Source organism: Dendrobates tinctorius, unplaced genomic scaffold (assembly GCF_039654945.1).
Source record: "Dendrobates tinctorius isolate UK_male_01 unplaced genomic scaffold, ASM3965494v1 ptg000049l, whole genome shotgun sequence".
In the NCBI taxonomy this organism is placed as follows: domain Eukaryota; kingdom Metazoa; phylum Chordata; class Amphibia; order Anura; family Dendrobatidae; genus Dendrobates; species Dendrobates tinctorius.
The window spans coordinates 29,689,337-29,704,944 of NW_027361717.1; the positions used below are offsets into that span (position 1 = coordinate 29,689,337).

Here is a 15,608-nt window from a genome sequence, read left to right on the forward strand (position 1 = left end):
GGGAGATGACGCAATGGGACGCCGAAAGATACCTGTTCCAATTGTACCCATTGTTTAGAATGATGACCGAACTGCCAGTCAAACAGACGTGCAAGTAGGGAAGCTCTGTGATAGAGTTCCAGGTCAGGGAGGCCCGCTCCACCTCTGGGTTTCGGGGCGGTTAGAATAGAATATTTAAGACGAGGTTTAGATGTCTGCCAGACAAAGCGTATTAACGCAGATCTAATGGTCTGAAAGAATGTCTTCGGCGGCACTATCGGGACCGCCTGGAATAGATATAAGAACCTTGGAAGAATGTCCATTTTAAATGAATTCATCCTACCAAACCATGAGATGGTCTTCCGTCCGTATTCCCTCAACCGCTTCAGAGTCGACTCCAACAAAGGCACATAATTTAACTTATATAAGTCGGTCGTGTCAGTAGGGATTTGAATGCCCAAATATTGAATGGCCCCAGTCTTCCACCGGAAGGGGAAATTTCCCATAAGTCTTATAAGTTCAGCCTGTCCTAGGGATATATTTAGGGCTTCAGTTTTCTGAAAGTTAATCTTGAAGTTACTGACCTCCGTATTTTTGAAACTCCTCCATCAATGATGGAAGGGTTATGTGTGGCTGGGATATATACACTAAGAGGTCATCCGCATAAAGAGAGACTTTATACTGAATCTCGTCCACCCATAGACCGTGTACACTAGGATTCTTCCTGATCGCCACTGCTAAGTGCTCCATAACTATCGCATAGAGAAGGGGCGACAAAGGGCATCCCTGCCTGGTCCCGTTCCCAATGGTCATAGAGCCCGACATTGCTCCATTTACCTTGACCCTGGCCGACGGGCCAGAGTATAGGGCTGCGACCCTATGCAGAAAACGGTTCCCTAGGCCCAGCTGTCGCAGGGCCGAAAACATGAAGCCCCAGTGCACACGGTCGAAGGCTTTCTCCGCATCCATCGACAGTACAGCCAACGGTTTACATTTCGATTTAGCATAGGCAGTCAAGTTGAGAGTCTTACTTATGCCGTCCCTCGCCTCCCTTCCTCGCACAAACCCCACCTGATCTGAATGTATTACCGAGGGCAAGAGGGGAGCCAGACGATTAGCCAGTATTTTGGCGTATAATTTTACATCAACATTGATGAGAGATATTGGGCGATAATTTGTTACTAATTTAGGGTCCCTGCCCGGCTTTGGCAACACCGTAATAAAAGCCTCTAAAGACTGTGGGGCAAACGGGGACTCAGCTGTGATGGAGTTAAATACCCCCGTCATAATAGGGCTAAGTTGTTCCTGAAACATCTTATAGAAATGAGGGGAAAACCCATCCGGTCCCGGGCTTTTACCAGCCGGAGTGTTTTGGATGACTTCAACAATCTCCTCTGTCGTAAAGTCCGAATCCAACGGGATGGTTAAATCCGTGGCCAGTGTGGGAAGAGCGGTGTCGTGAATATACGATTCTATGCTTGGTTGAGGATCCAAAGGTGACTGAGGGGAACAATCTCCACCAATATTATATAATGTATGATAGTAATGCCTCATTATGTCCAAAATTTCTGTCGGGTTCGACGTCGCTCGACCCCCCCCTTTTGCTGGAGAGAAGAGATATATGTAGTCTGGTTACGCGGATGTAAGAACCTGGCCAGTAGATGTCCATATTTGTTAGCTTGACCGTATAATATACTTTTAAAGCGATTTCTGTGGTGTCGGTATTTCTCATTCAGTAGGGACTTCAGATCGTCTCTGTATTTGATCAAGTCAATCAGCGTTTCCGTGTCCTTGTCCGTTTTATGCTTCGTCTCTAACGTCAATATCTTTTCTGTCAAGTCTGTAATCTCTTTACTTTTTATTCGTTTCAAGCGAGATCCATGCTTAATGAGGACCCCTCTGAGAACACATTTAAGGGCCTCCCATTTAACAGGGATGGCAGTAGTGTCGTGTGCATGGTCTTGTAAGAAGTCCGCTATGGTAGACTTGATGTCGGCCGCACAAGTATTATCTTTTAAAAGATTATCGTTCAATCTCCATGTCCACTGCCGCTGCCCCGAGTCAGGAGGGCTAATGTCCAGAAACACTGGAGCATGATCCGACCATAGAAAACTCCCGATAGAAGGTCTCGGGTTCCAGGCCAATGCACAGTGGCTAAGGAGAAAGAAATCAATCATCCCATAAGAGTTGTGCGGTGTGGAAAAGAACGTGTAGTCTTTCAGTGGGATTACAAAGTCTCCAGACATCAGTGAGTCGCAAATCCTGGAGATCCCTTTTCAGTGAGGATAGCTGGCGATATGAAAGATATGACCTCGCTGCCGTGGAGTCTAGAGTCAGGTTAAGAGTCATGTTAAAGTCACCTCCCAGTATGACCACCCCCTCGGCAAACTCAGCCACGATCTTCGGGAAAGATCTAGCAGCTCGTATTTGGTCCCGGCCGGGAGCGTACCAACCCGCTATAGTATATGTGGTTGAAAAAATTTGAATTTTCAAAAGCACGTATCTGCCCTCCGCATCAACCAATGTGTCCAATATGGTATGCTGGAGGGATTTATGGAGCGCTATGGAGACCCCGCGGGAGCGTGAATCCGGGTTAGCACTATGAAACCAGGTCGTGTAATGTCTGTCGTGAATATTAGGGATGTGTCCGACTTTAAAATGTGTCTCTTGTAGGATTACTATATTTTCTCTTTTCTTATGCATGCCATATAAAATATGTGACCGCTTCTGCGGAGTATTAAAGCCTCTAGTATTCAAAGAGCCCAGTGTTATCTTTTGTACAGTGTTCTTACCCGACATTGTATCTGCAGCGTGAGGCCAAGGATGCAGGCTACGGCCAACAAGATGGATCGGCTCCGGAGTCCTACGCCCGTTGTTGATGAGGGAGGGAGAGCTAGTGAAGGGAGTGGGTATTAACAAAGAAAGTAGACGAGAGGTTAGAAAAAGGAAAAAGAGAAAGGAGACAAAGAAATAGGATTTTTAACTATACGAGTGTAAGTAAGCACACTCCAGGAATACCTGTTGGAGGTAAAATATAACAGCTGCGTGCCTCGATGGCAACCCAGCGCCTCCGGGGGTTAAGTGTATAGCAAAAAGAGGAGTTGGAGACACCTACTCCCCCGGTTCCCGACCCTGCAATGATTTAACCATCGTATTCCCTTTATAACGGGAACTGAACAGATAGAGAATATACGTGTAACAGCTAATTATAGGCTAGTAAAACATGCCCCAATTCTCAACTATTTTCAATATCGACAGCACTGATAGTATTATAAATACTTCGCTTTTAAACAACAAACCAGTATAACCTACTAGACTGTAAGTTAACTCTCAAAACATAACACCGCAGGGCCACCTGCAATTTAGGACAAGGCATACTATCCAGCCTCGTCGTCTACAGGATGCATGTGCCCTGGACCGTTGGGCCGACCCCTGCGACGACGTTGCTGCTGAGGGATCTGGCCTCTTTGGAGACCTTGAAGTCCATAGTATGAAGGCAGGGGTGGCCAGTCAGGTATATCCACCTCCGTTAGATCCAAGGCAGCTGAGAACGCCGGAACTCCGCCAGGATGACTCAAACAATGCACTCTACCTCCCTTCCGAACCCCAAGTATAGGGAAGGCCTCGTCGTTGTAGTTCGTCTAAGAGGGGGCGGAGAGCTCTGCGTCTCTGTAGTGTCCATCTGGACAAATCTGCGAAGAGCTGTATACGAGATCCCAAGTGGTTCATAGATTTTGCTTTCCTGGCTGCTCCCATGATCGCATCTTTAAGTTGGTACTTGTGAACCCGGCATATCACATCTCTTGGTGGATCTTGCTCGCCGGGACGCGGGCCCAGGGACCTGTGGGCACGATCCAGTTCCAGTTGGGCATCCTGAGGCCTATCTAGTACCGAGTTAAAGATATCTCTCAAAGTGGTGTTCAACTCTTGGGGGGATATAGTCTCAGGCAATCCCCTTATTCTTATATTGTTTCTGCGTCCCCTATTCTCGGAATCATCCAGCATTTCAGCTAGAGTTTGCAACTGTCTTGCTTGTGCGGCTGTGGCAGTTTCCTGAGCCTCCATTCTTTCGGTTAGGGAGGCTATAAGCTGGTCATGAGATTCCACTTTCTCACCACATTGCTGGATATCATCTCTTAATACGGAAAGTTCAGCCTTATAGGAGCATTCCAGACGAGCAATGTACTGCTCCATATCCTGCTTCGTCGGGATATCTTTTATCTTATTGTATAATAGGCTGAAATCAGCTCCCATGGGTGTCACGGAGCACCCTGTCGTGGAGGAGAATGATCTCCCGTGTTGCGGTGTCAGGAGTGCGTCTGGTCGGCGGGTTACATTATTTTGTATATCTGATGCTGCGGTGTCCATCATCATAGGGTCTGCAGGGACAGCTGTAGTGGCCATGTCGACGTCTGGGGGGACACTGCCGCCTCTCTGTGACACGGGGGGGTTTTGCACTCATCCCCCCGGGGTTCTTATCTGATCCGCCGGCCTGTATCTGCACGGGATCGTCCGCGTGGTGCCCCTGTGATTGACGGATCTCCTGGGCCCCAGAGGATTTATTAGGAGGACTCCACGGGGTCCCCCTCCGGCTGCAGTCTCACCAGTTTTCTCTCCTCCCGCCTGCGCCTTACTTCCTGGTGGCGGCGGGGCCTGCTGCGCTCCGGTCTCCACACCTGTCATGGCGCCCGCGGCCTTCCTTCTTCCCGCTCCTACAAGGTAGCGGGAAATGCCTCTGGGAGTGCTGTCGGGTGCTGAGGGGCCCGCGGACGTATTCCCCCTGGTCCTCCTAGCCGACATCAGAAGGTGGGGTAAGTATTCTGGGCTCTGTTCGGGTCGGTCACCGGTGCAGGAGCTAACAAATCCTTTTATCTCTTGTGCATCCCTTATTTTAGTGGCCAGAGGTTCCACGGCGAGGGCAAACAGCAACGGAGACAACGGGCATCCATGCCTCGTACCCCTATGTAATCAGAAACTATCAGATAATTCATTATTCACTCTAATTTTTGCCGTTGGAGAGGAGTATAGCAACCCCACCCACGATATAAACTTGGGCCCAAACCCAAGGCCCATCAAAACCGACCATAAGTACTTCCATTCTACACAATCAAAGGCCTTATGGGCATCCAAAGACACTACTACTCTCTTTCCAGCATTTTCGGCTGGAATTTGCATATTTAAATATAGCCTCCTTAAATTGATTGCTGTAGATTTATTGGGCATAAATCCCGATTGATCTGGGTGGATTACTTTATCAATCACATGGGTCAGTCTGTTTGCCAATGCCTTCGCCAGAATCTTTACATCTGCCGTAAGGAGTGAAATTGGTCTGTAGGACTCCGGATTCAATGGGTCCTTATCAGCTTTAGGAATGACCACCACAATGGCATATTCGCTGTTTATTGGGTACATAAGGTTCAAAGGTATTGCCAAGTGTTTCGGGGTTTCTTTCTGTTCTTAACCCTCTTTTGGCCATAAAAGGCTATTCTGGGACTTTAGAGGGAATCTGTCACCAGCTTTTTGCTACCCCACTTAAAAGCTAGTAATGTAGGGGCAGAGTTCCGATTCAAGCAATGTATCACTTAGGGTGGTTTCACATTAGCGTTTAAGGCTGCAGCGTCGGCCTGCGCACGGCCTTCGGTAGCTCCGCCTACGGGTACATGACGCTGCATGCGTCCTGCGTCCCCTATCTTTAGCACTGGGGGCGCAGGCTGTGCGCAGGTATGCGTTTGGCGGCGCATGCATCCTTTTGACGGTGCTCCGAGCGCACCAAATTGCAACAGGTTGCATTTGGCGCTGGTCGGCGCACCCGTCAAAAGGACGCATGCGCCGCCAAACGCATACCTGTGCACGGCCTGCGTCCCCAGTGCTAAAGCTAGGGGACACATGCAGTGTCATGCGCCCCTAGGCGGAGCTACCGGCGGAGGCGCAGCAGGGGGCGAGGCTTAGCGGTGGCCGTGCGCAGGCCGACGCTGCGGCCTTAAACGCTAATGTGAAACCACCCTTACTGAGTTGTTTGCTGTCATTTTGATACCTGTTTTATCTGTTGCAGATCTAGCAATTCTCTAAATGCTGAGCTCTGTATAACCCCACCCACACCACTGTTTGGCTGCTTTCTGCCCAATCAATTGTGGGGGCGAGGTTATGCATAGCTCATGTTTTATGAAAACTACCTAGCAGCAGCTTTACAAATCCTACTTGTACAATCTACTGCTGATAAGGCCTTTTACACACGTCTGTACTGTACTTGTGGTAATGGTTTTCACTTGTACCGAAGACCCTTACACACGTAGACCCGTTCAAGTGAATGGGTCTGTGCACGTCATTGTGTTTTCACGGACCTTGTGTCTGTGGGCAAAGTAAGCTGACGTCCTTTTTGTACAGCAGCACGGGCCACAAACCGTTCAGCACCCATTCACACTGATGACATCCGTGTGTCGTCAGTGTGACACGTACCAGCGCTTAGGAAGCAGAGGTATGTTAGCTCTGTTCCCAGTGCCGAAGACCCGCTGTCCTCGGTCTCCCCTGCTCTGTCGGTGATCAGCAGAAAATGTTGAGTTATATTCAACTGATAACAGCAAGACCAGGCGGCGGCTAATGGGACTATTGCTCCCATCAGTCTACACCTGCTGCCGCTAATAACAGTGAAAGCAAGTGGCTGATGGAATTATTCATCAGCCACCGCCTGCACTATAAAGAAATTAAAAAAAAAAAATAACTGTGTACTCCTGCAATTTTTGAAAACTAGCCAGGCGCAAAAACTCTGAGCTGTCATCGTTAGCAAAACTGGTTATCAAGAATAGAGGGGAACCCACTCTTCTTCTTTTTTTTTTTTTTTTTCTTCTATTATAAAAGAAAAAATTAATTAAACCGGCGTGGCGTTCCCCCTTCCCATTTTTCACAACCAGCCTTGCTAAAGTATGTGGCTGCGGGCTGGTATTCTCAGGCTGGTAAGGGGCCATGGATATTGACCACCCCCCCAGCCTAAAAATTGCAGCCCGCAGCCACCCAGAAATGGATGTACCAATTCTGGCGCTTTGATTGGCTCTTCACACTTGCCCTTTAGCTATGACAAATGGGGTAATAATTTTTTATTTGTCGGGTTGATGTCATCTTCGTATTGTCTGGTGACATCAAGCCCAGAGATTAATAATGGAGAGGCGTCTATAAAATGCCTATCCATTACTAATCCTATGGTTATATTGTAAATAAACACACAGCAAGTATAAAGTCCTTTATTTGAAATCAAAACAAAACCGTTTCATTTTTATTTAAAAATAACAAAACTCAGTTACTCCCCTAGCACCCATTCCATTGAAGCCAACGTCTCCTGTAATAAAATCACATTGACAAAAAAAAAAACCTCATCCCTCACCTGTCCGATGTTCTGTTCCACGCCGTAATCCATGTTCGGGGATAAATAGTTTTCAACCTGTCCGGTGCCAAGATGTGACTGTGCAGGCTAAGAACCACTAATGAATGAGCATCAGTGAGCAGCGATCTCATTGAGGTTACCTCAGGCCACTGAGGCTACATTTGTAGGCTGGCTGAACTGCAGTGAACTGACTTTTTCTCACAATGCTTAGGTCACCACAGTTCAGCCCGGCTGGGAACGCAGCCTCCGTGACCCGCGATAACCTCGATGAGGTCACCACAGCTCACTGATGCTGCGAGTCATGGATTGCAGCAGTGATCCCCAATTCCAGTCCTCAAGACGCACTGACAGGTCATGTTTTCAGGATTTCCTTAGTATTTCACAGGTGTTGGAATTCCTGCCTGTGTAGGTGATGCAATTATCATCTGGGCAATACTAAGGAAATCCTGAAAACATGACCTGCTGGTGGCTCTTGAGGACCAGAGTTGGGGAACACTGGATTACAGTGTGGGACAGAACGTAGGACAGGTAAGGGATAGTTTTTTATTTTTTATTACAGGAGACCTTGTCTTCAATGGAATAGGTGTTAGGTGAGTATAACTTTTTTGTTTTTAAAGAAAAATGGAAGTTTCATTTTGATTTCAAATAAAGGACTTTATTCTTGGTGTCTTTATTTACAATATAGTAATGGATTTTCTTTTAATTACTGTATGTTGCATTTTCTTCTATTTTATCCTTTAGTAGTTTTTATAATTTTGTTAGCTGATCCTTTTTTGTCACTTTCTTTTTATTAAAAAAAACTTAAGATATAGATTTTTTTGTTCCACACCCTATTTTAATTTTTTTTCTCTCCCTCTCAGGGGCTGTACCTCATCTTCTGTTTTAATACCACAAGTTGAAGATCCAGAAAGAAGTAACTCCTCAGAAATTCAGAGACCCAAGAAAGAAACCTCCCGTGGGGTAAAACGTAGCGCCAGCCCTGATTATAGCCGGACCAACTCCCCTAGCTCTGCTAAGAAACCCAAAGCACTTCAGCACGTCGATCCCACTGCTGGGACGCGGCGACCAAATAATAAACCTAAGAAGAGACAGTTTGACCAGGAGCATTCAGCTCCACCCACATCATTGCCGTCAACAAGCAAAGCATACGGCAGGAAGGGTGGAGCCCCCGGTACCTCCCCGCTGCACAAAAGGAAAAGGACAGATAATTCCTCTAGTGTAAAGAGCAGCAGTTCAGCCGTAGTAGCGACTGGTGCAGAAGACAAACCTCCAAAACCTACCAAGCTGGCTTCAAAATCAGCCACCTCAGCCAAAGCTGGGTGTAGCACCATTACTGATTCCTCATCTTCTGCTTCTACTTCCTCCTCCTCTTCCTCTGCTGTCGCCTCGGTCTCTTCTGCTGCACCCCCAGGAGCTCGAGTGAAACAAGGGAAGGATCAGAACAAGGCTAGACGATCACGCTCTGCCTCAAGTCCAAGCCCTCGAAGGAGCAGCCGAGAAAAGGAACAGGCCAAAGCCAGCAGCTCTTCAAAGTTTGATTGGGCAGCTCGATTCAGCCCAAAAGTCAGCCTTCCTAAAACAAAACTTTCCCTTCCGGGATCTTCTAAGGCTGAGTCCTCGAAACCTGGACCCTCAGGATTACAGGCAAAACTAGCAAGTAAGTTATGCATTTTTTGGCCATGCTGTGACATTATTTAAGGTGAATCTGGCCCCAGACTTTTACCAGACAATCTGAGAGCGGTATACTGTAAGGGCAGAGGCCTTGAATCCTGCAATCTGTCAGTTACTGGGCTGCTGCTTGTAGTTTTGATAAAATCGCTGCTTTATCAGGAGAGGACTAGAAAACCTTCTGCCATGTGGTCCTCCATGTTCCTGAGCATATAACCCCGCCCCACCACTGATTGGCAGCTTTATGCCTATGCACAGTGTACACAAAGCTGCCAGTCAGTTGGGTGGGTGGAATTATACAGAGCTCAGCATTTGGTGAACTGCTAGATCTGCAGCAGAGAAAAACATGATCGTCTCAAATCTGCTGCAAGTGGCTCAGTAAGTAACACCTCTGCAAACAAGGTTTTTGCCTCTATATTATTTTGCTCTCAGATGGGATAGCAACAACCTGATGATATTCCTTTTAACACCATGAACCATGCACTGTGATGGTGAGTGGTGTTGCTCATGCTGGTCATCATTCATTTTCTATGTCTTCACCATGATCCCTTTGCCTGACTGTCTTGGTGTTAGGCTTACGCTGTTTGGCAATCATTGTTCTTTTACGTAAGGTTTTTAAGCAGCACATCACTAGTAACCATTCTCTCTCTACGTACACATGTATTTGTCTCAAAGCAGAATTGTCATTGAACTGGAGTAAGCGGAATGTGTCTGCATGAACCATTAATCGGTTTAGGCAGAAATCATGTTGCAAACATAAAGAAGTTTATTATTGTGGAAGTCTCAGAACAGAAAATGAAATAGAAATTACATGATGGAACGTCTCCAAAACCAAATATTTTAATTAATTTGTTACTCATATTGGGAGTCATACTGTTGAGTCTTGTGTGATTTTAGTTTTTTTTTTTTTTTGTTTTTTTTTTCCATATCAATAGGGAAACTACACTGAGTACCTTTAATATATTATGGGCCTGACTCATCAAGACTGGCGTGCTTCACTCTGGTCTTGATGAAGAGGCGTGCTGGAATCTGAGGCTTTTGAGTCATGAAGAAGCACCTCTTCATGAATCAGTCGCTGTAAACACCTTTGTTACCATGCTAGAGTATGATTTGTGATGTTGCAAGTCTGCTGATGGGCATGAATTTGTTGAGCGGCGGTCGTTTAGTGGAAGTAGGAGAAACTGTCATGAAGATGTCAAGTTGCAAAATTTAGGCATAATTCCCAGTTGCACCAAAATTTTGCGACCCTTGAATTATGCTGTGAAAGCTTAGATGAATTGGCAACTGATATTGCAGTTTTTACACCGAGCAGTCATCTCATTAACCCCAACTGTTTTCATCTTCCTAAGGCCTCTTTCACACATCAGTTTTTTGCCGTCAGTCGCAATCCGTCGTTTTTAGAAAACGACTGATGCCGCTGGATCCATTTTTTTTTCTCAGACTTGTATTAGCAACGGATTGCGATGGATGGCCTCACATTTCGTCGGTCGTTCACTGGATCCGTCAGACATCTTGTGTCCGTCGGGCGGAGACGGACAAAATGTTTTTTTGTCTCCGTCGAAAAGTCGGACAGCGACGGATCCAGCGCCGTCTGTCGTTGGCTATAATAGAAGCCTATGGGCGCAGGATCCATCGCTGTCCATCAAATGACTGAATCCAGCGACGGATTCCGGTTTTCTTAAACTGAGCATGCTCCAATTATGATTACCAGGTAGATCCAGCGAGAAAACGGATCCGTCACATCAGTTTTTCACAATCTGCAACGGATCGTTTTTTTTCCAAAACTGCTGGATTGTGACTGATGACAAAAAACTGATGTGTGAAAGAGGCCTAACCAGGTCAGGTTTTTACAGTTCTGACCGGTGTCACTTTATGTGGTAACTGGAACACGTCAACATAACCCAGTGGTTCTGAGATTTATTTTTTTTTGTGACACATTGTACTTTTAATGGAAAATTTAGGCTAATATTTTTTGCATTTGTGAAAATATCAGAAATTTGGCGAAAATTTTGTGATGTTCAAACTGTTAATTTTTATGCCCTTAAACCAGAGAATTATATCACACAATAACTATAAATAACACTTTCCACATGTCTACAACAGCATCATTTTTGAACCATCAATTTTTTTTTTTAGTTAGAAGGGTTAAAAGTTGATATACAATTTTCTCAATTTTTCAACAAAATTTACAAAACCAATTTTTCTGGGGACCACATCACATTTGAAGTGACTGAGAGGTCTGTGACAGGAAATGCCAAAATGTGACAACATTTTAAAAACTGCACACCTCATTCAATACATTTATTAACCCTTCATGTGCTTCACAGGAATTAAAGCAATGTAAAAGGAAAAAGTGAAATTAAAATCCTTAACAAAAAAGGTCTTTTAGCACCAAAATTAGGCATTTTCACAAGGGTAGCGGGAGAAAATGAACCATACAATTTATTGTGCAATTTCTCCTGAGTTTGCAGATACCCCATATGTGATGGGAAAACTACTTTTTGGGAGCTCGGCCGGAAAGAAGCTCTGTGATTCACAAAATTGTCTGGAATCATTAGCCGATGCCATGTCGTGTTTTCAGAACCCCTGATGTGCCTAAACAGTGCAAACTCTCCACAAGTGACCCCTTTTTGGAAACTTCATCCCTCAAGGAACTTATTTAGATGTGTGGGGAGCACCCTGAACCCCCACAGTTGCTTCACAGAACTTTTTAACGTTGAGCCGTGAAACTGAAAAAAATTATTTTTTTTTCCAGCAAAAAACGCTTGTTTTGCGCTAAATTTTTAATTGTTAACAGAAAATGGACCATACGATTTGTTGTGTAATTTCTCCCGAGTACACACACCCAATATTTGGTGGGAAAACTACTGTTAGGCACATGAAAGAACTCTGAAGGGAAGAAGCACCAACTGACTTCTGGAGCTCAATTTTAGCTGGAATAGATTGCGGATGCCATGTCACATTTGAACAGTTCCACATTTGACTTTGCAAAACAGCAGAAACCCCCACAAGTGATCCCATTTTGGAAATTGCACCTCAAGGCATTCAATTAGGGATGTTGGCATGTTTAACCTTCAGGTGATTCATAGAATTGTATAATATTGGGTTGAGTAAATGGAAAATTACCCTCTAAAATGTTGCTTTGGCCTCCAAGTTGTTTAATTTTCAGAAGGGATAATGGGAGAAATTGTGAAACATACTTTGTGGTTCATTTCGTCTTGAGTGCGCCATTACCTCATATGTGGTCGAAACTACTTTTGAAGAACAGTGGAAAGCTCTTAAGGGAATGAGTGACATTTTGGAGTTCACATTTTGCTGGAATTGGTTCATGGGTACCATGTCACATTGGCAGAGCCTCTGAGGTGCCAGAACAGGAGAATCCTCCCACCCCCTCAATATAATGGACCCCATCTTACAAGCTACACCACCCCAATGAATTCATATTGTTGACACCACATGTGCCTCACAGAATTTTACACCACTGGTCGAGAAAGCATGGCATCTTTACAACTAAAATGTTCTAGCCCCAAGTTTTTAATTTTTTTAAGGGCTAATAGGAAAAAATGGACTCAGTGTGTTGTGCAATTTCTCCTTACTGCATCAATACCCTACATGTAATTGGGAACTACTTTTCTGGCACAGTGAAAATCTTTGAAGGGAGGGAGAACCATATTATAGTGCAGATTTTTCTGTTATGTTTTGTGGGTGCCATGACCCACTGGGAGAGCCTCTGAGTGACCCCATTTTACAAACTACACTTCTCAATGAATTCATCTAGGGGTGCAGTGATCATATTGACATCACAAATCACAATTTCTGCTGAACATGGCCAAACCACCTATATGGCTGCACAGTATTGCTTAGCCACACGGTGAGGGACAGACTACTATTGACTCTTAGAAAGAAGTTATAGTAGAATCCTTTGCAGACTCCATACCCAAGTGTTAGAAGAGCAAAATCCCCCCCCCCCCCCCCCCTCGATGAAGTGACCCCTATTTTGAAAGTACAACCCTCTGGGATTTTATCTACAGTGGTAATTTTGACATCATGCGTAGTTTCTAGACAAACATCAGTGAAAATTGCAGATGGGTGCTACATGTAAATGAAGTGGGCTCTCATCGCTGTAAAAATGCCAAACGTGGACGCTAAATGTGGTTTAGGCACATTGTGGGGCTCAGAAGGGAGGGGGGCATTTGGATTTGAGAGCGCAGAATTCACTGGATTTCTTTATAGAGGGGGGGGAGAACCCATTTCGCTTTTCCAGAGCAATTTGTACTACCAGTAACGTGGAAGCCCCCTAAATTTCCATCAACAGATGACGGCCCAGAGTGGGGACTTGCTTTTTCTGTGGATTGATTTGAAGCTTTTATTGGAAACATTTTACATAACATTTTGGATCACATTTGTCCGATGCTCTATGCTGATCATTTATATTAGGGTTTCCATCTAAAATCTAAGTGCCGTCCTGCAGATTAAACCCCTGAGCGATCCATTCACTATAATGAAGCTGCAAAGTTACTGTGGACTGCGTCTGGCCTCTGTTCAGTGGTGTCCTACTTTTCAAAAGTGCACAAAACTGTAGTCGACCATGCTTAGACAGATCATAGGCCAGACAGCATTCACAATGCCTCTGTGCCTCACAATAGGGAATCTTCCTTCAAGGTTTCCATCTGGATCATGTATTTGAGATTTACACAGAAACCCCAGTGTAAGTGTTCAGCATAGAGCGCAGGATAAATGTGAGCAGAGTCTTACTGCAAGCCTTGGAAGGCAGAATGAACTAATCAAGTCAGCAGGTGAGGGATTGGTTGTATTTTCTTAAGCCGTTCCTTTTGTGGTATAAGTGATTAGACAACTTAATTCTTTGGGTTGGTGCAATTACAGCAATACTAGATTTATATTTTTTTTATGTACTGTCACACACTAAAGGCATTATTTTATTTTGCTAAGTTAGTTTGAAACTTTTTTTATTTCTGCTTACAATCATGTGAGGGGTTATTTTTGAAGGATGTTAACTTTTTTTTATTGGTGCCGTTTTTGGGCGCATAACTTATTATTATTATTTTTTTTTTTTTTAATCGCTTTCTGTTCTGATTTTTAAAAGGTAGAATGAACAAAAATCAGCAGTTCAGGAATTGCTTATTTGTGCAGCATCAAAACCGCAGAGGACAGATGTTACAGCAGTGGATGGGATTTTTAGAAATCCCTTGTATGTGGAACTGTGTATGACCCGCAGAAACTGACATGCACAATTGGTTTTACCATGTTTTGTACTGGAAAACAGGAAAAAAAATTCCAAGTGCTGTGAAATTGCGAAAAGTGCAATCCCACAGTTTTTTTTTTTTTTTTTTTTTCTTGTTTTTTTAACCCATTTCTGCCATCTGACGTAATATCCCGTCCATGGTACCCGGGCCCGTACGACTGGGGACGGGATAGTACGTCACCGCGATCAGCGGCGCTCACGGGGGATGCGCCGCTGATCGCGGCCAGGTGTCAGCTGATTATGACAGCTGACACCCGTCACTATGTGCCATGGGTGGTCACGGACCACCCCCGGCACATTAACCCCGACACACTGCAATCAAACATGATCGCAGTATACCGGGGGCACAGGGAAGAATCGCGCAGGGAGGGAGCAGCGTGATGTGCTCGTTCTGCTCTGAGGGTCTCCTCCCTGCAGTACCCCAGGTCCAAGATGGCCACAGGGACCTTCGGGGTCCTGCAGGGAGCTGGCTTCCTCAGTGCCTGCGGAGAGCAGGTGCTGAGAAAGCCAGCAGCAGTGCCTGTCAGATCGCTGATCTGACACTGCACTGCAAAGTGTCAGATCAGTGATCTGACACACATTACAGTAATGTCCCCACCTGGGACAATAAAATAAAGTAAAAAAAAAAAAAAAAAAAAAAAATTCCCTAATTCTTTTTTTGTAAATAAAAAAAAAAACCCAATAAAAATCAACAAATTTAGTGTCGCCGCGTCCGTAACGACCCGCCCTGTAAAACTGTCCCACTAGTTAACCCCTTTAGTGAACACCTTAAAAAATAAAAAACAAAGCAAAAAAACAATGCTTCATCATACTGCCAAACAAAAAGTGCAATAACGCGCGATCAAAAAGACTAATATAAATAACCATGGTACCGCTGAAAACATCATCTTGTCCTGCAAAAAAAAACGAGTCGCGATACAGCGTCATCAGCGAAAAAATTAAGTTATAGCTCACAGAATAAAGCGATGCAAAAATAATAATTTTTTATATAAAATTGTATTTATTCTATAAAAGCGCCAAAACATTAAAAAAATATAAATGCAAAATCGCTGTTGTGGTACTGACCCGAAGAAAAAGGCCGCCTTATCAATTTTACCACACGTGGAGCGGTGTAAACGCCCCCCCCCAAGGAAATTCCTGAAATGCTGTTTTTTGTTCATTCTGCGTCCCAAAAATCGGAATACAAAGCGATCAAAAAATGTCACGTGTCTAAAAATGGTACCAATAAAAAAACGTCAACTCGGCCCGCAAAAAATAAGACCTCACATGGCTCTGTGGGTCAAAATATGGAAAAATTATAGCTCTCAAAATGTGGTGATGCAA

General features: G+C 44.8%; 1 protein-coding gene across 6 annotated transcripts in view; it reads left to right on the plus strand.

The window, feature by feature from the left end:
• The window catches only part of LOC141091189 (E3 ubiquitin-protein ligase TRIP12-like), a 70,153-nt gene extending 55,226 nt beyond the window's left edge, over nucleotides 1-14,927 (plus strand). For 5 of the 6 annotated variants that reach the window (XM_073576624.1, XM_073576628.1, XM_073576623.1 and 2 more), the window contains 2 exons: nucleotides 8,215-9,011; nucleotides 11,494-14,927. In XM_073576624.1, the coding sequence (XP_073432725.1) occupies nucleotides 8,215-9,011; nucleotides 11,494-11,612 (916 nt within the window). In that variant the 3' untranslated portion in view covers nucleotides 11,613-14,927. Of the gene's footprint in view, nucleotides 1-8,214; nucleotides 9,012-11,486 lie in introns of all 6 variants that reach the window. The other variant, XM_073576627.1, reaches the window with a different exon arrangement.
• Nucleotides 14,928-15,608: the final 681 nt, after the last annotated feature.